This window comes from Schistocerca cancellata, chromosome 3 (genome assembly GCF_023864275.1).
Source record: "Schistocerca cancellata isolate TAMUIC-IGC-003103 chromosome 3, iqSchCanc2.1, whole genome shotgun sequence".
Taxonomy (NCBI): domain Eukaryota; kingdom Metazoa; phylum Arthropoda; class Insecta; order Orthoptera; family Acrididae; genus Schistocerca; species Schistocerca cancellata.
Genome location: NC_064628.1, coordinates 228438964 through 228464715, shown reverse-complemented (window position 1 = coordinate 228464715; position 25752 = coordinate 228438964). Strand labels below are relative to the sequence as shown.

Sequence of the window (25752 nt, the reverse complement as noted above, 5' to 3'; positions counted from 1 at the left end):
AAAAATGTCTGAGCTCACCCAATCTCTCTCTCTTTCTTCTTCTTCTTTTTTTTTTTAATATTTCACCAGTAAAGCATTTTTTAATACATGTTTAAATGCTCTCAGTTTTTTTGGCTTACCTATCATAGACAGTTTCACTTTCAAATTTTCTGTGGTGTTACTGCATGCAACAATTGTCACTCTTTCTTTGCTACGTTTGTAGCCTGGCGCCGCCTTTTCGGCCGTTGACGCTAATGTTTTTTCCGGTAACATTTTGTAATTGAGACCAGTCTCGTCGCAGTTAAAAATTTGATCGCCTGTTAAGTTTTCCTTTTCCAATACCTTGTGAAGTTTACTCCTAAACAATTGAACAGCTTCAAAATTTGCTGAAAGATTTTCACCACAGACATTAAGTTGCCGAATTTCGTATCTTTTCTTCCATCTATCGAGGCAGCCTACACTAGCCGTGAAATAAGGTTCACCTTTGTTTAGTTCGTTACGAAACTTTAAGGCTTTTTCCTGCAAAATAGGTCCTGATATAGGTACAGCTTTATCTCTATGTTGAGTAAACCATAGGAACAAAGCTTCACTTACTTTTTCATATTCACCGTTTTTCTTGGTTTTCCGATCTTCCAAAACAGCCGAGGTCGCTCACTGAGAACACCATTTCCCAATTTCATTGTGGTTTCTTTTCCAGTCTCCAACTGTTTGTTTTCTCATTATAATCTTGCACCACTTTTAATAAAGTTTCACCATTGTCTATTCTTTTTAAAGCTTTAAGTTTTTCTTCCATTGAAACGACCACCTTTTTTCGTTTTGAAGCCATCACCACAAATTTTTACAATAAACAAAGTGCAACATGTCCACTCCACTACAGATCTAAGTTAGCACTGAGGAGTAGCAGACGGCAACAATGAACTGAGTATCAACAAACAACACGTCAGTCACTGACCTGTTGTCAGCTGGCGCATGGCCGGCGCCGTGAAAGGGTAGGATAACACAGAAGGTCGGATAACCGAAGATTGGATAATTGAGACTCTACTGTAGTACGAGATTTTTATATAAATTTGGAATCGTCATATTCTTCCCTAATTTGTGTTATGTCCCCGTATCTTCTCCTTCCTCGTTCTAACAAATATTCTTGTCATGACTAATTCTGGAACTATTCCTGCCTTTGTCAAAACTTATTTGCCAGTTAACTTCACTAACCCTGCCAGAGTCACCGGTTTGGTTATCCCCAATTATTCTCCGGTTAGGCATTGTTATGTTTGTACAAACCATTTTCCGCACTACCTCCAGAATAGAATTGAAGCGGCCGCTAGATGGGGACTGTACAACTGGCCCTTACTAGTGTAGCAATCTGGCCAAAAATTTTCTGACAAAATTTCATTTCCCTGTATACACCGAGAAGATAATACATAATTTTTCTTACATGTTATTCCTGTTAGTCATTTATTTCCACTCTGGTAGTCTAAATCTATGGATTTCCCTAGTAATTATAACAACGCTGATCATTTGTAAACCCAAACAACAACATAATCAGACAGCGATTGGCGTTCACTCGTTCGGCTTTGCTCCGCTCAGCTTGTATAGCACAGTCCTGACAGACACATCACATACACTATGCATGCAGTCAACGATCAACTTATGATTTTTTTTCTCCATGGGGCCAAACTGCTGATGTCATCGGTCCCTAGGCTTACACACTACTTAATCTAACTTATGCTAAGGACAACACATACACCCATGCCTGAGGGAGGATTCGAACTTCTTACGGGGAAAGCCGTGCGAACTGTGACAAGTCTCCTCGGACCACTCGGCTACCCCGCGTGGCTTAGGATTAATTCAGAAATCAACTTACAGTGTGTGTTCAAAAACCAACAGGAATGCACATCAAAATCATATGAGTAATCGATAGACCAACGTTTGCTGGATGCTAGGCACTTTGTGAAACAAGGTTTTTTCTCCTCAAGAATATGAATTTGGTGCCCCCCTCCCTCATAGATCCAGGCCCACTGCGCATGAGTGACTCTGGCAGCTTTGGCGCGGCAATTAAATTTTTTCTGGTCGCATCTAGCTGCTTGCTGTGACTGCTTACACTGCCAACAGCCACATTTCTGTAGCCAGAAACGGGAGAAGTTACTACTCATATGCCACTCAACTGCGCATGCGCATGAGCCCGCTTGTAAATGCTAAAACAAATCTAAAGCCTAGTTTACACGATGGCATTGGGTTGCACCACTCGTTGCTTGGAACGAGTTGCACGCAAGTGGTTTCATATAGGACTGTAGACACAGTGACACTGGTATGCACTTCAGTTTCGTCGTTTTGTAGGTCCCTGAGTCGTGTCTGAAATGAAAGTTTTGGCAGCTGCACGTCACACAAGTTGTGATGGAGTTAAAGCTTGTCGCGTGGAATCACTGCATAAGAAAAAAATAAGGAACTTGTTTCGATTCGTAACTGGATGAAGAAAAGAAGTCAGCTCGGTTGCTCAGCATCCTTGCTGAAATAATTTATAACGGAAGATAGAAGAAGTTCTTTTAATTATCTTAGAATGTAATCAGAACTTTTCACATTTTTTCTAAATAGAGTTAATTATCCAATAAGGAATAAAGGTACTATAAAGCATGAAGCACTGTCACCAGAACTGAAATTACATATCACATTGCGTGCATTACAATCAAGAACACTCGGCATGCTATGAGATACGGTTTTAGTTGGTGATGATGCTTTTTCATTAACACCAATAATTACTTACATTAACAGTAATAATTATTAACATTAGCAACAATAATTATTCAAAGCAGACTGCATTAAGAAGAGAATGGTTTGCAAACTACTCTCTTGAAGATCGATCTGTACAGTTACAATATTTCAAAAGTCTAACATATGTGAATGGGGAGCACTGCAGAGACATTTTAAATAGATGAATATTGAATAAAGAATGCAGCTTCTTGAATCAGTATAGACTTCCCTCCTGTCAACAATATTCCCTAACAAAGAGTTGGCGAACTCAAACGATGGGATTTTAGTCTCGTAGACAAGAGCATTGCCATGGCTAGAATTACACTTGCTTGTATTTTTCTTAATTCAGTTGTATATGTGCTCCCAACTCAATAAATTTTGCCCTGCAGCTCAGACAGTGTCAAACCATCTATGTTACGATTGCACATGATGGTCTCAGTGGCAGTAATATGTTGCTTATTTTTGTAATCAACATCACTGAAATCCTACAAACACCTATGCAAAGCACAGATATCCAAAAACCGAACATTATCCTCCGTTCCCCACTTCATATTTCAGTGTGTCTACACTCTGCGATCACACATAACCTCAACACTCGTGCAACTAGTGTCACCAAAGTTGAAACATGCCAAAAGTGTTTAGTTTCACCAACGAGTTATGCAAACACGTGGCGCACATACACAGTGGCCGGTAGCGCAGTAGCCTGCAACCTAGTGTCGTCGTGTAAAACTAGGCTTAATGTACACAGTTGTGGCGTCACACTCATCGGAGGCAATTTGTTATGAAGCATTCCTAAAGCCTTTGACATATTTTGCTGCTGGCTAACGCTTTATGAGCACTGTGTTTTGTTGTTATATATGGCACATTTCCTTTGCAATTTATGTTTTATTTTAGTTTTTTCTAGCGTTCACGTTTTATCGTTGCAGTATTATTCTGCAGTAGCGGGATACAAAATATCCTTTGTTAGAGTATCGATTCTTACCAGTCAAAACTACAAAAATTTAACTCAAAACTAAAACAACGAAAAATTACCAGAATTCTAATAAATTTGTGGGTTTTTCCCGGTTTCCTCCCGGATGAAAAAATTCCCGGATTTTTCCCTGATCTCCCGGGTCATATACACCCTGAAAATTCAAAGCAGCAATGATTGTGTTTTTCAATATCCATGGCACTGTGTACATGAATTGAGTGCCTGAAGGTCGAACTGCAAATAAGGAATTTGAAGTCCTATCTACACTCCATTAACTAGTAGGAAGAAAGCAACACGAGTTGTGGAAAAACAACTCGTGGATTCTGCATCAGTGTAATGTTCCAGCTCATACTACATTGGTTGTCAAGTTGTTTTTGGCTAGGCATGGGACTCCCTCCATTCGAAAAATCCACCCTATTCACCACATCTTGCTCAGTATGACTTTTTTACACCCCAAAATGGAAACTCTGTACTAAAATGAAATAAGAGTTGGGAAGATGAAGCTGTGAAAGAAAAGTGACAGAGACCATGAACACGCTTCCAGAAAAATCTTCAAACACTGCTTTGAAGCACTGGAAAATTTGTACATGGAATGATGTAAGGAACGAAGGAGGGAGAATTTCAAAGGGGATAATGTAAAAGTTATGAAGGAATAAAAATAAAGAAATCTCGTACCAGTTATTTTTTAGCCAAACCTTGTATAGCTATGCCCATCCCACAACAAGGACTCACATCCAGGACGGTAGTCCAAATCCCGGACCACCCATTTGCCAATAAATTCATATTAACAATACTTCATACGTATTTGCTCAGAAGGAGCAGCTGGAACAGAACTATCATATAGAAAACACTGTTGGTCCCTACTTTTCAAATTTATAAAAGAAAGCCTTCAAAGATAAGAGGAAAAAAGTCAAAGGCTTACTTCTTAATTTTTTGTCTCCTAATGATGGGCCCGAATTTAGTTTAACTCTTGAAATGAACTTGTTAATGAGTCGTGCCCATTAAACAATTGTTACAAGCTGGACCTTATTAATGTTTTAACAGGTTAGAATTCACCAACAGAAATGTGAATTTTCACCATTCCCCTAGTTTTTGGGTTCTGTCTTGCAACCTATTGGGCACAGATAGCTTCAATTAGTCGAGGTATTATATGTATACATGCAATGTATTTGTTTCTTCTGACCCATTTGAAGGAGGAACTATACAAATGATGGGTGTAACAACATAGTTGCAGTGTCCACTTTGTTAGATGTCAGGTTTACGTTATTGGCTTTACTTGATGACAGTTAGGGAGACAAGTCTTTCATACAGACACGTCTTTCATACTAACAGCTCAGTCTCGTCATTTTGTTGCTAAATGAGCACAGAAAGCCAGCCAATGAAGGGCTGCACTTGAGAAGGTAGCATGGCTGAAACGTACCAATGAGTGTATTATGTCAACTGGTACAGCTGTTTCACTTAGTTTAACTAGAAGTCTAGTTATAGTTTATAGAATGGAATATCCCACACTAATGAAACTGCTTGTGTCACTTCAGAAGAAACGATCTTTTTAACAGTGCTAGAAATATATGATGTTAAAGACTGGAATGATGGAACCCCAAGGGGACAATGGCAGTGCCTGTTGGAAAAAGAAGGGCAAATTACACTAGTCAACAGCCATTCTGCATCTGGGATGTGATACATCTACTAGTATGTATTTTGGTGGGTGGAATCTGAATGTCCCTTTCAAAATGTTCTAGCACGTACCATTTTTGAGTTTTTAAAGGTTTTTTTTTTTTTCGTCTTGAGTATATCACTTTTTGCTGTTCTTTTGTTTTGATGTTTAATTGTTTGTTTTTGATTTGCAGAGAGCTAGAAGATCTACAAATCAACAGTAAATGGTTGGTGTGGTAATCCAGTGGTGTGAAAGAGATCCTCAGTGAGTGTTTCCTGTGAAAGATAGTGCAAACTTTTAGTGTTTAAAACTTACACTAAGAAAAATGGCAACTAGTGAATCTTGTTGCTGTCCGAACCACCCCGACAACTTTTGTTATGAGTGTGGGAAATTCACTCAAAAATCCCAAAGAAAACCAATCACTTATTTGGTTAAGGAGACATATAAATTGTATTTTGATTGTCCTGTTGGTGATCAAGATAAAAATTTTGCACCTCATATTGCTTGCATAACCCGTACTACAACCTTAATCAAGTGGCTGAAAGGAAAATGCCAAGCCATGCCATTTGCTGTTCCAATGGTGAGCCTAAAGACTGTTACTTCTGTCTTACAAATATTTCGGGACATTCAAGCAAAGTTAGATACAAAATAAAATATCCAAATATATCTTCCGTGCAACTGCCTGCGTCCAATGATGAGGGGTTGCCTGTTCCTGTCTGTAACCTGAAAGCCATGGAACCAGACACCATGTCAAGTGGATCAGAAAGTATTGAATATATAGAAGAGTACTACCCTCAATAACATGACACTTCACCTCAGCTCTATAATCAAAAGGAATTGAGCAATTTGGTTCGCAATCTTAAACTTTCGAAACAGCAAGCTGAACTCTTGTGGTCGAGACTGCAACAACAGAACCTTCTAGCTCCAGGGACAAAACTTCCCTGTTTCAGATCAAGACAGGTTTCCTCCGTTCAATATTTCGATACGCAGAATTCAATGTGTGTATGTAGAGATGTCAATGGTCTGATGATGCACCTAGGTGTACAACATACTCCACAGGAGTGGCGACTATTTACTGACTCCAGTAAAATCAACTTGAAAGCAGTACTACTGCATAAGGGAATTGCATTTCCATTAGTACCTTTGGCTTACACAGTGGATGTGGAAGAAACTTATGAAACCATGGATTTGCTGCTAGAGGCAATCAAATATAAGGATCATGAATGGCAGTTTTGCTGTGATTTAAAAGTTATTGTACTCCTTACAGATTTACAGGCTGGATTCACGAAATACTGCTGCTTTTTGTGACTTTGGGACAGCCATGAAACCAAGAACCATTATGCAGTCAAGGAAGTCATATGTTCCTGGAAACATAAATGTGAACAATACCCCATTGGTTGAGCCCGATAAAATCATTTTGCCTCCCCCTCATATAAAGCTGGGCACTACCAGGAACTTTGTAAAAGTTCTGGATGAAGAAGGTGAGGCCTTCAATCACTTAAAAGAAAAGTTTCCCAAATTAAGTGAGACAAATCTGAAAGAGGGTATATTTGTTGGACCACAAATAAGAAGACTGCTGAAAGATCCAAACTTTTATACCAAACTCACAGATATCCAATTCGCTGGTTGGTCTTCTTTGTAAGCAATTGTGAAGGGCTTTTTGGGTAACAGAAAAGACAAAAACTGTGTTACCATTGTGAATGATCTGTTGGACAATTCTAAGAACATGGGGTGTAGAATGTCGCTTAAAACTCACTTTTTACATTCTCACCTTGATTTCGTCCCGGAAAATTTGGGAGCCGTAAGCGATGAGCATGGTGAACACTTTCATCAAGACATTCTTACCACGGAACACTGTTACAGAGGCCACTGGAACTCTTCGATGATGGATGACTACTGCTGGGGTCTTGTTAGGGAGAGTGATGAAATGGCAAACAAAAGAATAGCGCCATCATCACAGTTTTCAATAACCAAAGACGATTAAAGGTGAAAATATATTCTGAACTAATACATACAAAATAGTATTGATTTCAAACACTCTGAATGTGTGTTTTTGTTTGATTTCATTGTGTCAATTTTGCTATTACCATTTTTTATTCTGCTTTGTATCTAGGAAATGAGATGTCATACAGAAAAACTGAATTTACCAGTGTATTCAGCAGCCCAAAAGTAGGTAAATCCACCCATTTACAAACCAAATGCAGAAAAAAAGTTTAAATTTGTTAACTAGTGTTACTATTTGATGTGCAGGTACATCAGATGAGAATGTACCATACGATGCGTTAAAATTTTATTAAAAAAATAGGTGATAATCATGAAGACAGGAACAGTTGAGTTTTTTCAGATGAGATGTGAGACATCGCTTATGCAAATTTGACAAAGACGTAAGTTATTGTTACGGATAACACCCCATATCATTCATTTGCTCAGGATAAGAGACCAACTTCGCAACAAGAAAAGATGATGATATTCCATGGTTGGAAGATGAGATGTAGAACCCAGAGATGATCTGAAGGCTGAATTGATAAAACTTTTGGGTCAACAGAAATCACAATTTCCAACATAAATCATTGATGAAATTGCTAAAAGGCATGGGCATGATTTTGGCTTCCTTCAGTGACATAGAAAAGCTATGGATGCAAATAAAAAATTACATTGCTGTAAATAATAACAAATCATCATCTCTGAAGTAGAGAACTTCTTTAAGGAAGCTGTCAATTAAGTAACTAGTGAGAACTGGACAAAAATTGTGAACAGCACTGAAGCATCATCAGTCCGGTAGCCAAAAACATACTGGGGAAGACTGTGCGGAAAAAAACCGGGGAATGAGCAGTGATACCTCAAACCATGCAGAAGAAAACCATTCAAAACTAGATTCTGACAGTAAGGTGAATGCTGTTGTTCTGTTTGTGGAATTGCAACACACTGAGGAATTAATAAGATGACATGCCACTGACTGATCATCATAATGTACTTTCTCCTATTTACAAATATCAACATACTGATATATCATTCTGTTGCTCTTTATATAATTAGAAATGATGGAAATATTTAGCAATGAAAACAAAAACTGTGGATGTTTTGACAATACTGTGAAAATAGCTTGCACTTTTATTGTGAATTATTGCAAATAACTATGATTTCCCAATATACTAGATAGCTCTATAGAGTTTTCCGAGCTGCTGTATTGCAATTAGTAACTGTGCATAAAATCATATAAACAAATACAACCTACATGTTGTCCTGGCTATTGTTTTCACAGCTAGAGAGTGCGTCCAGCAACACAGCCGCCTGGCCACCTTACCTGTCAACACTGATTTTGCCTCACAAACTTCAGTCAGTCAGTCTGCCCCGAATTAACGTAAAAAGTGTGGAGACAAGATAATGCATAAGACACCACAGAAAATGCACAAGCAAATACTCCAGAAAATGTTTGTGAGTACTCAGTTTCGTAAACTGAACTCTAAGAAACGTAAAGATAAATATATTTCTTCTCATATATTTCACAGTATTTAAATATACATGAAGGCAATTTCACAGCAGTAATAAGGTATTTTTATTGCCATAATTATGTTTTTAGGCCACTGGGGGGAAAGTAGTGCAATATGTATTCTTTTTTTGTGCCTAATTTCACTTTTAAGGAGTAAACCAAACCCACAAAGATAATTTGGCATTTTAGGTTTATGGAAATATCTTTGAAACAATGATTTCTCAACTGTTTTTCATATAAAAGTTGATATATAATTAATCCATCCTTTGCAAGAATTTAAAAGCTTGCAAAATAACCCACCACCATTAATTCATTTTGAGAAATTAAAACTTTTGTTACAACATAAATTAAAGATGCTTACAACCCACCTACATCCCTGTATAATAAAGCTGCTTTCCAAAATACAATTTTTGGAAAATAAGTTGTACACAAATGTACTGTCCGAGTATTTTGAACAACGAAATTATAAATGTCTAAACTTTCATTACTATTCTAATTATTTGTTTAACATTTCATTTTGTTGTTCTACATCTTTCATTCGTAGGTTTTTTGTTTCACCATTCTGCATATACATATTTTGTTAATCGAAAATTATAAATAAAATAAAACAATGGAAAATCCAGGATGGAATGAAACTATTATGAAAAGGATAGTAGTTACTTGCCATATAGCTGAGGTACTGAGTCGCAGATAGGCACAACAAAAAGACTGTCAGGAAGTGAGCTTTAGGCCAACAAGGCCTTTGTTGAAAATAGGCAACACACATACAAACCCTCACGTCAATGCAACTGACACATACATGACCATGTCAAAAGGCCCTGGTCCCTGTGAGCTGCAGCACATGATGAGAGGCAACTGGGCGGGGATAAGGAAGAGGCTGGGGCGAGGAGGGGGAGGGATAGGAGTGTAGGGGTGGGGGACAGTAAAATAAGAGGGGGGGGGGGGGGGGAAGGAAAGAAGTAAAAAAGACTGTGTGTGTTTATGGAATGCAGGGTTGTGTAGTGCTGGGATGGCAACAGGGAAGGGGCTGGATGGACAGGACAATGACTAATGAAGTTTGAGGTCAGGAGGGTTACGTTAACGTATGACACATTTCAAGGGGAGTTCCCACCTGTGCAACTCATAAAAGCTGGTGTTGTTGGGAAGGATCCAGATGGCATAGGCTGTGAAGGAGTCACTGAAATGCAGAACGTTGTATTGGGCAGCGAGCTTAGCAACAGGGTGATCCAGCTGTTTCTTGGCCAGTTTGTTGGTGGCCATTCATGCAGACAGACAGATCGTTGGTTGTCATGCCCACGCAGAATGCAGCACAGTGATTGCTGCTTAGCTTGTAGATCACGTGACTGGTTTCACAGGTAGCCCTGCCTTTGATGGGATACGCGATGTATGTGACCGGACTGGAGTAGATGGTGATGGGATGCTGTATGGGGCAGGTCTTGCATCTTGGTCTATTACAGGGATATGAGGGTTGGACATTTCACATTTCAGGTCACGATGACAGGTGGTACCGAGCCACCATGACAAGAATACTCCTCTGTGGCCAGATGGCGGGACTGTGGGAGGTGGTGAGTGGTTGGGAAGATAAGGCATGGGATATCTGTATTTGTTCAAGATTGGAAGGGTAATTACGGTCTGCAAACACCTCGATGAGACCCTCAGTAAATTTTCAGAGGCTGTGAGGAAGGGACTTCTTGGTACGGAGTGGGTGGCAGCTGTCGAAGTGGAGGTACTGCTGATGGTTGGCAGGTCTGATATGGACAAAGGTTACTGATATAGCCATCTTTGAGGTGGAGGTCAACATTGAGGAAGGTGGCTTGCTGGGTAGAGTAGGATCAGGTTAAGCGAATGAGGGAGGTGTTGATGTACTGGAGGAGTGTGGATAGGGTGTCCTCAACCTCGATCCTGATCACAAAAGATGACGTCAATGAATCTGAACCAGGTGATGAGTTTGGAATTCCCAGTGTTTAAGAATAATTCCTCTAGATGTCCCATGAATAGGATTGCATAGAATGGTGGCATGTGGGTGCCCATAGCCACACCCTGGATTTGTTCGTAGATAACGCCTTCAAAGGAGACGTAATTGTGGGCGAGGTGACTACAAAGGACATTGTTGGTTTGGAATCCGTCGGGCATAGGGAAAGGTAGTGTCCAATCGTGGTGAGGCTATGGCATTAGGGATATTAGTGTAAAGAAAGGTGGCATCACTAGTGAAAAGCAGGGTACTGTGTGGTAAAGGAACAGGAAACTGCGGAGAGTGGGTGGAGGAAATGGTTAGTATCTTTTATATATAGAGGGTACGTTGTGGGCAATAGGCTGAATGGATCGGTCTATGAGAGCAGAGATTCTCTCAGTGGGGGTACAGTAACCGGCCACAATGGGGCATATTGGGTGGTTGGGTTTATGGATTTTACAAAGCATGTAGAATGTAGGTGTACTGGGAGTGGTAGGGATGAGAGAGATATGGACTCTGGGGACAGGTTCTGGGATGGGCCTATGAATTTTGGGAGAGACTGGAGATCCTGCTGGATTTATGGAATGGGGCCACTGTGGCAGGGTTTGTAGATGGATGAATGTGACAGCTGATGGAATCCTTCTGGCAGATAATTCTTGCAGTTCAAAACAACAGTGGTTGTGCCTTTGTCAGCAGGTAGGATTATAAGGTCAGGATTGCAGTTTTTTCTGCAGATTTAAAGCTAGTTTGCATGTTGAAGGATTTTGGGAATGATGGTGAGGCAAGGTTTGAGGTTAGGAAATTCTGGTAAGTTAATGGGGTGATTTGGGGGCAGTGGGGGTGGATCACGGTTGGATGAAGGAGTGAACTCAGTCAGGCAGGTTTTAACATTGGTCTTTGGCTGAGTCTAATTGCAGGGTCAGCAGTGAAAAATGTTTCCACAGTAGAGACCAGAAGAAGGAGAGAAGGTCTTTAAAATGTAGCGGGACTTTGAATTTCGCCGCGCTACACTCGTTGCCTCAGATAAAAATTATACCGGCACAGCATATTGTCAACATATTTTGAAATGTGACCACGAAATGTAAGCTTTCATAATTAACTATGTAAACATGCTGGGACACAGTGAACTTTGTTAAAATGTAAATATGGCAAAAAGGTGTTGCAAACACTGTTAAACTATGAACGTTATAAACGACGAATTTTGTATTATTTGTGAAACCTATGGTGCATAAACCAAATAACTGTTTGTAAATCGATATAAACTGCAATTTACTTTGACGATAATGAGGATTTTCACACTGCAAATGAACGTTTGCTGGCAAGTGTAAAAAACGTGATGAAACACCGACCTTTGCGAACATCAACGTCGTTGTTCCTGGCCGGCCTTCAGATGCTTTGGAGACAACAAACTCAGCACCTGTCGTAGGCGATGTGGAGGCTAAAACTACAGCGACCACATATGCCCCGGGAACAATAGTCACGAAAACACACAAGGACCTGGAGGGTTGTGTCGTAACGGAAGACATGTACATTGCTTCAGATCACGCACACGCTCAATCTTATGGTGACACCGGACTTAACACGCAATTTATGCTGGAATAACAACTTGTAATGAACACTATGTGAAACTGAATACTGTTCAAGACTATCATAACACAGCGATTTTGAAACTGCCGCATGCGAAATTCAGTGATGCTATTGCGCATGCGCAAAGACTACATGCTGCCAGAGATGCATTGGGAAACCAACGCTGGAAGCACACAACATTAACTGTGCTGGCGAGCAGCTTGCTGAAACACACACTATGTAAATATATTTATATTAATTTTGTAAAAAGGATCATAACTGTAACAATTGTATTTAGTATATAGGTTTAGAAAGTGTAAGTATTGACAAAGATTATCCCCTACGAATGCACATGGCCTTTCCTATGAAAAGATGTATATATTGACATTTAGGTATATCTATTATATTGTTTGCTAGCCTGCCACGCTAAATGTTTTAGCATGACAGTCGAGAGGGCGATGTAGCGGGACTTTGAATTTTGCCGCGCTACACTCGTTACCTCAGATAAAAATTATACCGGCACAGCGATATGAGCGCTCGACGGCAGAGAGAATACTAAAATTGTTATTTTTTTTGTTTTTCTATCTGTTTCTTTATTCGTCTCTCGAGAGCGGAAGCTTAATGCAGACGTGATCTGATGAAGACGTAAAAAACTTATTAGCTAGACTTTATCTGATTTTAATGTGTAGACATATTGTGGAAGTTATGAAATTCTGAGGATGGAAGTAGCCAAGTAAATTAAATTGCATTCAGTATCAAGATGATTTTCATTTGTATAAATTAGTGATTCCTGGACGATTGCAAGATTTCGGAGCAGACTCTTCACGCAGAAATGAAGGAGGAGATTTTTGAAGACCTGGACGCCGCATGAAAGAAGACATTTAACATGGTAAAGGATGAACTCTTATCTACGCCATTTCCCCCTGTCAGTTACATTTTGTTATTCTCTGTTCTTTTTCAATAATTTTTGTAGTGGAAATTGGTTTAACTTTTGCTCAAAAACACCACAAGGACCACCCCAACAATAGCTTTTACGAATCATGAAGTCCGATAGCTTTTCTGCAATACGAAGTCCGATTTGCTTTTCATTCTTTCCCTTTTTCACGGTCATTTACGATTTTAAAATCCCCTTTTTATTCACCATTTCTTCCCACATTTTCAACCTTTTCTTTTTCTTTTCTTCTCATTTTCTTTTGTATTAACCACTACAAACAAGTCCTGCTCGACCGAATTTGGTAATGGGGAAAAAGGTGAGGCCTTTGGAAAGGACTGGTACTACTCATTGTGCCCTGAAATGAGAAATGTCCTACCCACTATTCTTCCCACCCCTCCCATAGCAGTATTCCGGCACCCACCGAACCTAAGCAATATCCTCGTCCATCCCTACACAACCACTGCTCCCAACCCCTTGCCTCATGGCTCATATACCAGTAAAAGACTAGATGCATTACCTGACCATATTTTCTGCATTGCACAGGTGGGAACTCTCCTTGCAATATGTCCTACATTAACGTAACCCTCCTGGCCTCAAACTTTGCTAGTCGTCGTCCTACCCATCCAACTCCTTCCTTGTTCCCATTCTCTCCTTTTCTGCTACCCCTCCTCCCCCTGTTTAATCTCCTGACTGGACCTAGCTGCCCTACCCTCTCTCCATGTCATCCCTGCAAGCCCCCACTTGCAGGACTTTACCATCCCCAGCCTCCTCCTCACCCCACCCAGTTGCCTCTCCCATCATGTGCTGCTGCTCGCAGTCTGGCTTCAGCTGCCAGAGACTGTGCTCATGTCTGTGCGAGTTGCATCTGCATGTGTGTGTGTGTGTGTGTGTGTGTGTGTGTGTGTGTGTGTGTGTGTCGTCTATTTTCGACAAAGGCCTTGGTCAAAAGCTCCATTTCCGACAGTCTGCATGTTGTGCCAATCTGCAACTCAGAATCTCCACTATATGGAAGTAGCAACTATCCTTTTCATAAAATTAGAAGTAACTCATTATTATGATAGAACATAATTACAACAATGATAATCTGTAAATAACTGCTTAAAACAATAATGCTCATAAAACAAATTCAGTTTCTTCATGTGATATGACAGAGAAGACAATTCAAAACAAAATTCAGCAGGCTTTTGAACTGTCATGGGGGGATCCTCTGAATACCCTGATCTTTATCAGGTGTATTTCAGTACGTTGATAGGCCTTGGGGAGGAGAATAGATTATTTAATAATGATTGCAACTTGATTATGATGTTTCTGAAGAAGAGATCGACATTATAGTCATTCAACAGAATTAGATCTGAAAATCATCTCTAAGAAGTTCTTCCAACATTGAAAGCCATAAACCCTGTGACGAAGCAGGCTGGGATAATTTTACTTCCCATCTTGTTTTTCCATCTGCCTCCTTAAAATTCATTTTGTTCTTAACCAATGACCATTAACATACGTGAGTAAAATCTGCGTTTTGATAAAAGAGACAGGTTGGCCCTCAGTTTTAAAGAATATAACACCAGATCTAATTTTGTCCTTAGTTTTACATATGTAATTGATTTTCTAATTTATTTTGACTATTCCTCATTAGTATCTTTCATTAAATTTTATTGTTGACATATAAACAAATATAAGTTCTGTACTAATTATAAACATTAAGAGGAACAAATAACAGTATTCTTAAAGGATCTATTCGAAAACATGTTAGCAAAGCTAGCTCTTAAATAATTCCGAAGTAATTAACAGTTTTGTCCAAAGTATTGTTTGCATATTTATATTTGTTAATTTTGTGATTTAAAAAAATAATTTGACTTATTTTTTGATGTATTCAGTTAATGTAATGAGTTAAGCTTTAATTGTAATTTCTGTAAATTAAACTTCGAACAATGTGTAGTTTCAGCAACTACTATTGTGATGATATATAAGGGCCCGGTTTTTGGTCCTGAGACAGTCAGTCCATGGCAAGTTTCAGATGAGAAACCTGTGGCGATTAGAACAACAACAAAGTTTCATCTTAACTGTGGAATAAGTGTTAAACAATTAGGCCATGTGTAAAAGCAGTGATAGTGTCTGCTCCATACATACCTGATTATTCCTTAAGAACTGTGGACTTTGTGGTTAGGTTTTACTGCTCATAGATGTTCAACAGTAAACTATCGTAGCAGTATGTGGATGTTCGCCAGCAAACTATTAATGATGCTTATGAAAAGTTAAACAACTTTGCACTGGCCATATTAAATGTGTGTATCGGGGTTGTGAAAAGTGAAAGTAAACGACTGTGGAACGCAAATGTGCACCTGTCGGCGTCATCATTTACAGTAGACAGAACTGCACTTCCACCCCTATTTTTTCAGCCAGTATGTCAACACCGAGGATAATCAATGAAGAAATAAAGCAGGGCGAACATCGCCACAACCCCCACAGCTGTACCTGTGCCGCCGAGCCTTTTGGAATTACCAGATGAACAAGTTCCCTGTCCTTAACTACGATACTCTAAACGGTCCTTTCACAATGAGCACCGCAAACATCTAACAATAATGCAGGTATTTCTCACTCACTGGGAAAGAAAAATCTTTCAAATATCTTTCAATCTGGTCACACATTTGTTTACCAGATTTTGATGTTGTCACAAGCACATTTGGGGCCTTAAAAAGAGATTCTCCGTCGAAACTCGCCATTTGTTTCTGTAAAACCTGCAAAAAGGTGGGTGGTCAGTGTGAAAAAAACTGTTTCGATCATCGTACCCCAGGACAAGAAACACCTGGTGATCTCAAAGGGCTTAATGGAATGTATATGACCTTCGAAGTTGGAAGAACGTTGTGAGAAGATTTGCAAATCTAATACCGTTGACTGATTATGCCAATCTTCACTTGAGAAACAATTAATCAAGCTGAAGTCACTAGTGTGTAATCAATACTCTTTGCTAAAGTTTATCAATGGACTGAAATACACCTGATACAAATAAGGATGTTTCGAAGATCACTCATGAGAATTTGAAGTCCTGCTGAATTTTGTTTCAAATTGTCTTCTCCATGGTGTACAAGGGGGTACGCTATATATTTTGAAACGGTTTAATCCTCTTCAAAATATTCTATATTACAACTAATACTTTTGTCCCACCGGTGCTTTCATTGTTTGAAACATTTTTTGTAATCATCTTTAGAAATGGCTACCAGCTGCCCCTCACCCCTTCAATGTTGTCAAATCAGTGTCCTTTCAATCCCCTTTTCATGTGTGGAAATTAGAATAAGTTACAAGGAGCCAGGTCAGACAAATAAGGTGCGTGGGGCAGTAGAACCATGCCATTTTTAGCCAAAAACTGTCTAATGGAGATGGCTGTGTGTGCAGGTGAGTTTTCATGGTGAAAGAACCAGTCTCCTGTCTGCCACAAATAGGGTCTTTTTTGACTAACACTGTTGCACAATCTTCTAAAAAAAAAAAAAAAAAAAAAAAAAAAAAAAAAAAAAAAAAAAAAAAAAAAAAAAGTCTGATCGACAGTCTCACCTTGGCAACAAACTCTGCATGAACTACACCCTTATGCATCAAAAAATCAAAAAGCAAAACGGCACTGTTTTGATGTTGATCAATCAACATGTTGTCAGTTTTAAATCGAGCAAATCTCTCATACCTTTGAGTTTTTCCCACAGTGTCATCTTGGTAATCTGTTTTCAGCATTAAAACAGTTTCAGCAGCATTTTTACCAAGTAGGAAAAACACAAAAAAACGAAACAAGAACAAACCAGCACTAGCAAAAACAATCACTGCAGATGAACAGAACAAGCAAGGTCAACAATACAGGTGGCACTGAACTGTCAATGAGTTGCGCTACACACACCCAGCGGCAGAAATGCGTACTACACAAGCTCTGCCCATGGCAATGTAATTCTGGCTTTCTTCCCTCCTACATTACATGAAGGAATTTTATGTGCATGGTGTAAAATAACATTACGTTTTAAGAATTTCTTTACAGACTGTCATTGGGGTAATTATTTTTTATCACAATAAATAGTTACTTATTATGTGTGAAACGGTAAACTGAAAAACAAAAATACCATAAATGTAAAACATAAAACAACAATTTAAGACCTAAAACAAATATAAGTAAAATAAATATTTAGAATAGTAATGAATGTTTAGACATTTCAATTAGGTATGCTAAAAATACTCTGACAGCACATTATGTACAGCTTGTTTTCCAAAAATGGTATTTCAGAAAGCAGGTTTATTATGCAGGGATGTTTGTGGCTTGAAAGGTTCCTTGATGTATGTCGTAACAAAATTTTCCATTTTTCAGAATTAATTAATGGTGGTGAGGTATTTTGCAAAATTTTAAATTCTTACGAATCTCGATTACACAGTTTTTAAGAACATTAATTACTGATCAACTTTTACATAGATTTTTTTATCATCATTTCAAAGATATTCCCTCTAAACCTAAAATGCTCAATTACCATTTGTGGTGTGTTTTACCCCTTAAAGGTGAAATTGGGCACCAACATAAAAATTTGCACTGCACTAGTGATTAAAATTCTTCTGGGTATTATGTCGCGTCATTGCTAAAAACTAACAACAATAATAAACTAAAACCGACATTTCGGCCGAATTGCAATGGCCTTCCTCAGGGCATGACTGGTTTTGAATGGGGATAGGTGCTTCTATTTGTTACAGACTATCGATGTCTGACATCACTGTTGAAAAACTTTTAATTGGCCCTCTAATATGACTGGCTAGTCATGACGTAAGGGAAGATGGAAGGGAAGAGGCTATTCGTGGATGTCCACGTCATCAATGATTGGTAGCTGTCCGCCAATCAGTGTTCAGTGTTTGGCTTCTGGTCGGCAAGTTTTCCTCCTGGTGTGCGCGGAAGTGGACTGACAGTTGCTCTACAGCTGTTTGTGCAGATACGTCCGTGTCCCGTGTAGCTTCTGCCCTGTGACCGCTCGCAGCCCGTTGGACTGGGATGGCCGGTAGCCAGGACGCCAGGAGTTTGTAGCCATCTTCTCTGCTGATGTTGTCAGGCTGCTTAATAATTTCGATTGCCTCCCGTATTTTGCGTTCTCACTGTGGACAACCTATCAGGTTCCAGGAAGCCCGAGTACTGGAGAAAGAATCGTGGATGCGAGAACGCAAAATATGGGAGGTGATCGAAATTATTAAGCAGCCTGACAACATCAACAGAGAAGATGGCTACAAACTCCCGGCGTCCCGGCTGCCAGCCATCCCAGTTCAACGGGCCGTGAGCGGTTTCGGGGCAGAAGCTACACGGGACATGGACGTATCTGCACAAACAGCTGTAGAGCAACTGTCAATCCACTTCCGCGCACACCAGGAGGAAAACTTGCCGACCAGAAGCCGAACGCTGATTGGCGGACAGCTACCAATCGTTGACAACATGGACATCCATGAATAGCCTCTTTCTTTCCATCTTCCCTTACGTCATGACTAGCCAATAATATCAGAGGGCCAATTAAAAGTTTTACAAGTCTTCAGGTCCAGATTGTATACTGATCAGGTTCCTTTCAGATTACACTGATACAATATCTCCCTACTTAGCAATCATATACAACCGCTCGCTCACCGATAGATCTGTACCTACAGATTGAAAAATTGCGCAGGTTGCACCAGTGTTTAAGAAGGGTAATAGGAGTATTCCATCGAACTACAGACCTATATCACTGACGTTGGTTTGCAGTAGGGTTTTGGAGCATATACTGTATTCAAACATTATGAATCACGTCGAAGGGAATGATCTATTGATATGTAATCAGCAAGTTTTTGGAAAACATCGTTCTTGTGCAACGCAACTAGCTCTTTATTCGCACGAAGTAATGGCCGCTATCGACAAGGGATCTCAGGTTGATTCCGTGTTTCTGGATTTCCGGAAGGCTATGACACCGTTCCTCACAAGCGACTTCTAAACAAGCTGCGGGCCTGTGGGGTACCATCTCAGTTGTGCGACTGGATTAATGATTTCCTGTCAGGAAGGTCGCAGTTCGTAGTAATAGACGGCAAATCATCGAGTAAAACTGAAGTGATATCAGGTGTTCCCCAGGGAAGCGTCCTGGGACCTCTGCTGTTCCTGATCTACATAAATGACCCGGTTGACAATCTGAGCAGTTCTCTTAGGTTGTTCGCAGATGATGCTGTAATTTACCGTCTAGTAAGGTCATCCGAAGACCAGTATCAGTTGCAAAGTGATTTAGAAAAGATTGCTATATGGTGTGGCAGGTGGCAGTTGAAGCTAAATAACGAAAAGTGTGAGGTGATCCATATGAGTTCCAAAAGAAATCCGTTGGAAATAGTACAATTCTCAAGGCTGTCAATTCAACTAAGTACCTGGATGTAAAAATTACCACATAGATAATATTGTGGGGAAGGCAAGCCAAAGGTTGCGTTTCATTGGCAGGACACTTAGAAGATGCAACAAGTCCAATAAAGAGACAGTTCGTCCTCTGTTAGAATATTGCTGCGCGGTGTGGGATCCTTACCAGGTGGGATTGACGGAGAACATCGAAAGGGTGCAAAAAAGGGCAGCTCATTTTGTATTATCACATAATAGGGGAGAGTGTAGCAGATATGATACACGAGTTGGGATGGAGGTCATTAAAGCAAAGACTTTTTCGGCGCGGTGAGATCTATTTACGAAATTTCAGTCACCAACTTCCTCTTCCGAATGTGAAAATATTTTGTTGAGCCCAACCTACATAGGTAGGAATGATCATCAAAATAAAATAAGAGAAATCAGAGCTCGAACAGAAAGGTTTAGGTGTTCATTTTTCCCGCACGCTGTCCGGGAGTGAAATGGTAGGGAGATAGTAAGATTGTGGTTCGATGAACCCTCTGCCAAGCACTTAAATGTGAATTGCAGAGTAATCATGTAGATGTAGATGTAGATGCAGATGTCAGACATCGATAGTCTGTAATAAATAGAAGCACCTATCCCCATGCAAAACTAGTCGTGCCCCGAGGAAGGCCATTGCAATTCGGCCGAAACATTGGTTTTAGTTTATTATTGTTGTTAGATTTTAGCAATGACACAGCATAATACCCAGAAGAATTTAATCACTATGACACTGGCCGCAGAAGCCTATGTTCTTATATCATGTACTGCACTGTTTTGTCCCCTCCACACACCCACCATGTCTCTTCAAGATCATTTATTGACACTTGGGAATGTTCCCTTGTAAGACACACACCACCCTCACAACATATTATAAAATAATAAATAATATTCAAAGTTATCAAAGGATATAAAGATTATATAAACACTTCTACTTACTTTTTGAATCATCTGATGTTTTAAGCACATCATTTTCATCATTTTCAGCTGGCTTTAAATTTACTGTTTTGCCCTTTCCCTGGAAAAATACAGTTACAAGCATTAAAGCAGTATTTGTGACAGGTTATTTTCAGCAGATTTAGTTAAAAACAGAAGGAACTTACATCAGGGGAACTTTTATGGATCTCTTGTAGCTTGGCATTCGAGAGTACTGAAAAACTCTGGATTGTTTTTCCTGCAGCAACCCAAGAATTGCGAACACTTTCTTTCATCTTGCACCATTTTTGATACAATTTCCATGAATTAAGATTTTCTTTGCTATCTTCTGGTCTTTGTTGTGCAACTACTGCACTCTTCCAAAGCAAAAATGCCCATACCTGTGGCTTTGTTTCCTAGTACAAAAAATAATAATAAAGTTAATGCTTAAATCCTTGAATTTCTTCATGAAAAAAAAAAAAATAAAAAGTAGCAACAAATGGATAAAAATATTGCTGTGATAATGTTGATTGTGGATACATCATTTAGAAGACATCCAGCAACATCAGCACTTGCAGAATTCAAAATAAAAAAACCAAAAACTATAAATTATAAGGAGACATCAATTAACGGTCTCTTTCACTGCTGAAGTTTTTATTGTGAAATTCTAAAATACTGAATCTATGAAGATGCGGGTAGAGTACAGGATGTTAAAAAATAAACACAGACAAGAACAAAAATTTCTCACAGAAATAGCGTAGAAAGCAATGGTGATTAAAGGGACAGTTACATAAAAAATTGAGTTACATAACGAAGTTTGATGGAGTGCACATCTGAAAAAAAGACAATTGCAGAGCAATGAGAATGATGGAAATCATGAACAAGTGTGATCAAATTTAACACAACCAGAGAACACGTGTGGTGTACCATCATATCTGAGCTACATCAGCATCAAGAGTGATTAATCTCCATTAGCTGTTGCAGCAAAGGCAAAAAAACATGTACAGCTGGCACTGATTTGACCTTGAGGTTCTGTTCAGCTATTATGACGCAAAACCAATACTCTTTGTCAGTATCAAATGTATGAATGAAACTCACTGTCTATAATAGCAAGAGGAGTTATTGTTCTTTCTTCTTCTTGTGCCTGTTCTTGTTCCTTCAATAGGGTAGGCATTGAGGCCGTCTTAGTGGTAGTTGGTGGCAAGATGTGCTTCTTGACGTTACCACTCCCAGTGGGACAGAATCTGCGTACCCAAGTGTCTGCACCTGAGGTAAATCTATGACCCAGTATAAACATGTGTTCCTAAATGTTTGTGTAGTATATATCTCAGGAAGGATATGGGTACCAGCCCACTATTAACCTAACCTGGTATGGGAAATCACCAAAAAACCACAACCAAGTTGGCCAGCTCACCAGCCATCATCATTAATCTGCAAGGTGGATTCGATTCGAGGCAGGTTCGCCTCCCCATGTCCTGGGAGTGGCACTTTAACCAGCTTGGCTTTCCAGGCATGTCACCATAATAGCAAGTGGTGTTAGTGACGTAAACATATTTATGATTGTTGACGTACCTTTATCACAAATAGCGATTGTTAATTATGTATCACTCAGGTCAACATGATGGACATGTCATTACTGCCTAACATTAATACCTTTAACAGGTATTTCTGCCATTGGCTTGTTTTCCATATAGCTCACATGTGAAACCATATCAGAGAGTTAAGTAGGTTGCTCTGTTCCCGTAGTGTAATACCACGCTAAGTGATCTAGTGGTCTAAGGTAGTTCGGATTTATGCAGAGTGTATCTAAGTGACCAGCATGAATTTCTCCCAAGTTTCAGCTCTTTCTGTAACTCTGTGTATGAACTATAGTTGTTTGCATAAGGGTCACTTTCTCCAGAATTGGAAACCAACAAAAAAATCCCCATGATTGGGAAGCCATATGTTATGACCAAACAGAGCTAAGGGCCTGCTACTTGTCATACTGACACAACTTTTTGTTTAGAATACAGAAATAACATAAATGAAGATGAGAAAGCTGTGTCAGGGTCAAATTATATTTTCAAACTCATTCAAAAAATTTTGTTATGACAATTTTCCCACATTTTAACAAGAAATAGCCAGTGAGTGAAAGGAACTACTGACTACTTACTGTTAAAAAAGGAGAATATTTAATGTGACAGTACTTTTTTGCAATTTTGTTCAAAGTTCACTGCTCTGTGATCTGCATTTACATAATTTCTGAAAATGAGCGAGTGAGAGAAAGAGAGGAGGAGGAGGAGGAAGAAGAAGAAGAAGTAGTAGTAGTAGTAGTAGTAAGTAAGTAGGTAGGTAAGTTGTTAAGATGGTTAAGTTGCAGGAACAATGGATTTAGGATTTTTTGCGTGTTTCCACTTCCAAAGCAAGTGGCCCTTGTGAAAACAATTCTACTACCTACACTACATTACAGATGGTGCTGAAACCTGGTCAAAGTTCATGCATGTCCTTTAGATTCTTTCTGCAATAATTTCATGAAACCTGAAGATGGTCGAAGTTGGGAATATCTTCTAGATGAGTCACTTGACTCAGAATGACTAATGTGTTATTAGTTCATTTGCGACTATACACCACAATGAACATTTCACTATGTGATGCTGCGATAAAAACCACTGTAAATTATTCCAATAGTGTGGATCCATTTGAAGTTTAGAAAGCAATGATGAGGTACCGGCAAAAGTCAAGCTATGAGGCCATGTCCCGAGTTGAACCATTATAACTCGGTTGATATGTGCTTTTTGGTCAGTTTAAATGAGGGAGAAGGGACCAAACTGCCTGCTCATTGGTCTCTTGTTCCCATTAAAACAATTCCACAAGGGAAAGAATAAAACAATAAAACAAACGAGACGTACCACACATTACTGGGGGGAGGGGGGAAACAAACAACAAGAACAACAGAAGGGCAACGAACACTACAATGGACAAAATAGGACAAGATAACCACAGAGAGATGCAAGACACAATTAGAAGGGATTAAAACAAGAGAGCAGACGACTGTGGCTGGCTGATCATGAGAATAAAAAATGATAAACCAGCCTCTCTGCGACACATTAAAACCTCCGGCCTAAAAGCACTAGGCTAGAGAACACAGAGGGATGAGGGATATGCGCTAAAACTTAGATATATTGACAAAAATCCACCCTCACAAATAAAATGAAAAACTAAATAAGCCGATGAGGCGTTGTTGGTAAAAATTTACAGTAATGAGTCTGGTAGCTGAAGATATGTCACAGGGCAACCAAAGCATGACAGCACAACAGAATATGGGCCACTGTCAACCGGGCACCGCACCGACACCGAGGGGGGTCTTCACAGTGCATGACACAGCCGTGGGTCACCCAAGTACGGGCAATGAGGAACTGGCAGAGAGCCACAGAGTCCCGGCGAGAGGCCCGCATGGAGGTTTTCCAAACATTCATAGTCTCCTTAATGGCACACAGTTTGTTCAATTTGTTATGTGGACTGAGGTTATGCCATTCCATTTCCCAAAGCTGAAAAACCTTGTGCAGTAATATTGAACACGGCTCAGTTTCAGAGATGCCAATCTCCAAAAGCTGTTTCTGCGTAGCTAGTTTGCCCAACCTGTCAGCAGCTCATTGCCTGGAATGCTGTGTCCTGGGGTCCAGACAAACACCACTGAACGACTGGGCCATTCCAGGCATAGACGGACTCCTGGACGGTCGCTACCAAAGGATGGCACAGGTAGCACTGGTGAATAGCTTGTAGGCTGCTCAAGGAGTCACTACAGATAAGAAATGACTTTCCAGAGCATGAACGGATGTATTCAAGAGCACAAGATATAGCCACCAGCTCTGCAGTGAAAACACTGTAGCCATCTGGCAAGGAGTGCTGTTCAATATAACCTCTGTGAACTTAGGTGAAGCTTATGTGACCATCAGCCACTGAGCCATTGGTGTAAACAACTTCAGAGCCCCAGGACACGTCAAGAATCGAGAGGAAGTGACAACGGAGAGCCATGGGAGGAAATGAGTCCTTAGGGCAATGCGAAAGGTCCAGACGAAGCTGTGGCTGAGGTATACACCATGGAGGCATATGCGAATGGACCCCGAGGGGAGGTGGTAAAGGGAAGTAATCTAGTTCACACAGGAGGCATCAGGTGCGAATTGCGCTCGTAAGCACTGACCTGGGCTGCCAATGTGGGAGATTAACCGCCGTGGTTGAAAAAAGGAGACGGTAACTGGAATGCTCAAGAGAGCTACGAATGTGCGCGATGTAACTGGCGAGCAGTTGTGCACGCCTAACCTGGTTGTGCACGCCTAACCTGCAATGGAAGGACTCCAGCCCCCACCAGTACGCTCTACATCGGACTCGTCCTAAAAGTTCCCGTCGCTAGTCAAACTCCACAGTGGCGCACTGGGTGTAGCAACCACAACGTTGAGGGTGCCACTGAACCATAAACCAGACTCCCGTAGTCAAGTCGGCACTGAACAAGGGCCTGTAGAGTTGCAGCAGTGTAGAGCTATCTGCAGCCCAGTTGGAGTTGCTCAGGCAGCGAAGGTCATTGAGGTGCTGCCAGTACTTATGCTTAACCTGATGAACGTGAGGAAGCCAAGTCAATCGGGCTTAGAAAATCAGTCCTAAAAATAAATATGTCTCCACAACAGTGAGTGGATCATCATCAAGGTAAAGTTCTGGTTTCAGATGAGTGGTATGACGCTGACAGAAGTGCATGACACACGATTTTGTGGCTGAAAACTGGAAGCTGTGGGCTAGAGACCATGACTGTGCCTTGTCGATGGCTCCCTGTAGGTACCACTCAGCAACAACAGTACTGGAGGAGCAGTAGGAAATGCAAAGGTCACCTACATACAGAGAAAATAAGACGGACGGCCCCACAGCTGCTGCTAGACCGTTTACGGCCATTAAAAATAGCGATACACTCAATACAGAACCTTACGGGACCCCATTCTCAATATGGGGGGAACTATGGGAGGCACCAACTTGGACACGAAAGTACGGAGTGAAAGGAAATTTTGGATAAAAATAGGAGCAGGCCTAGGAGACCCCACTCAAGTAATGTGGCAAGGATATGATGTTGCCAGGTCGTGTCATAAGCTTTTTGTAAATCAAGAAAGATGGCAACCATGTGTTGGCGTCTGGAAAAGGCTG

General features: G+C 40.2%; 1 protein-coding gene across 4 annotated transcripts in view; it reads right to left on the bottom strand.

The window, feature by feature from the left end:
* LOC126174855 (uncharacterized) overlaps positions 1-25752 on the bottom strand; it is a 121675-nt gene that overhangs the window by 80715 nt on the left and 15208 nt on the right. For all 4 annotated transcript variants that reach the window (XM_049921251.1, XM_049921252.1, XM_049921249.1 and 1 more), the window contains 2 exons: positions 20775-21002; positions 20611-20689 (listed from right to left, as the gene is read on the bottom strand). In XM_049921251.1, the coding sequence (XP_049777208.1) occupies positions 20611-20689; positions 20775-21002 (307 nt within the window). The remainder of the gene's footprint in view (positions 1-20610; positions 20690-20774; positions 21003-25752) is intronic.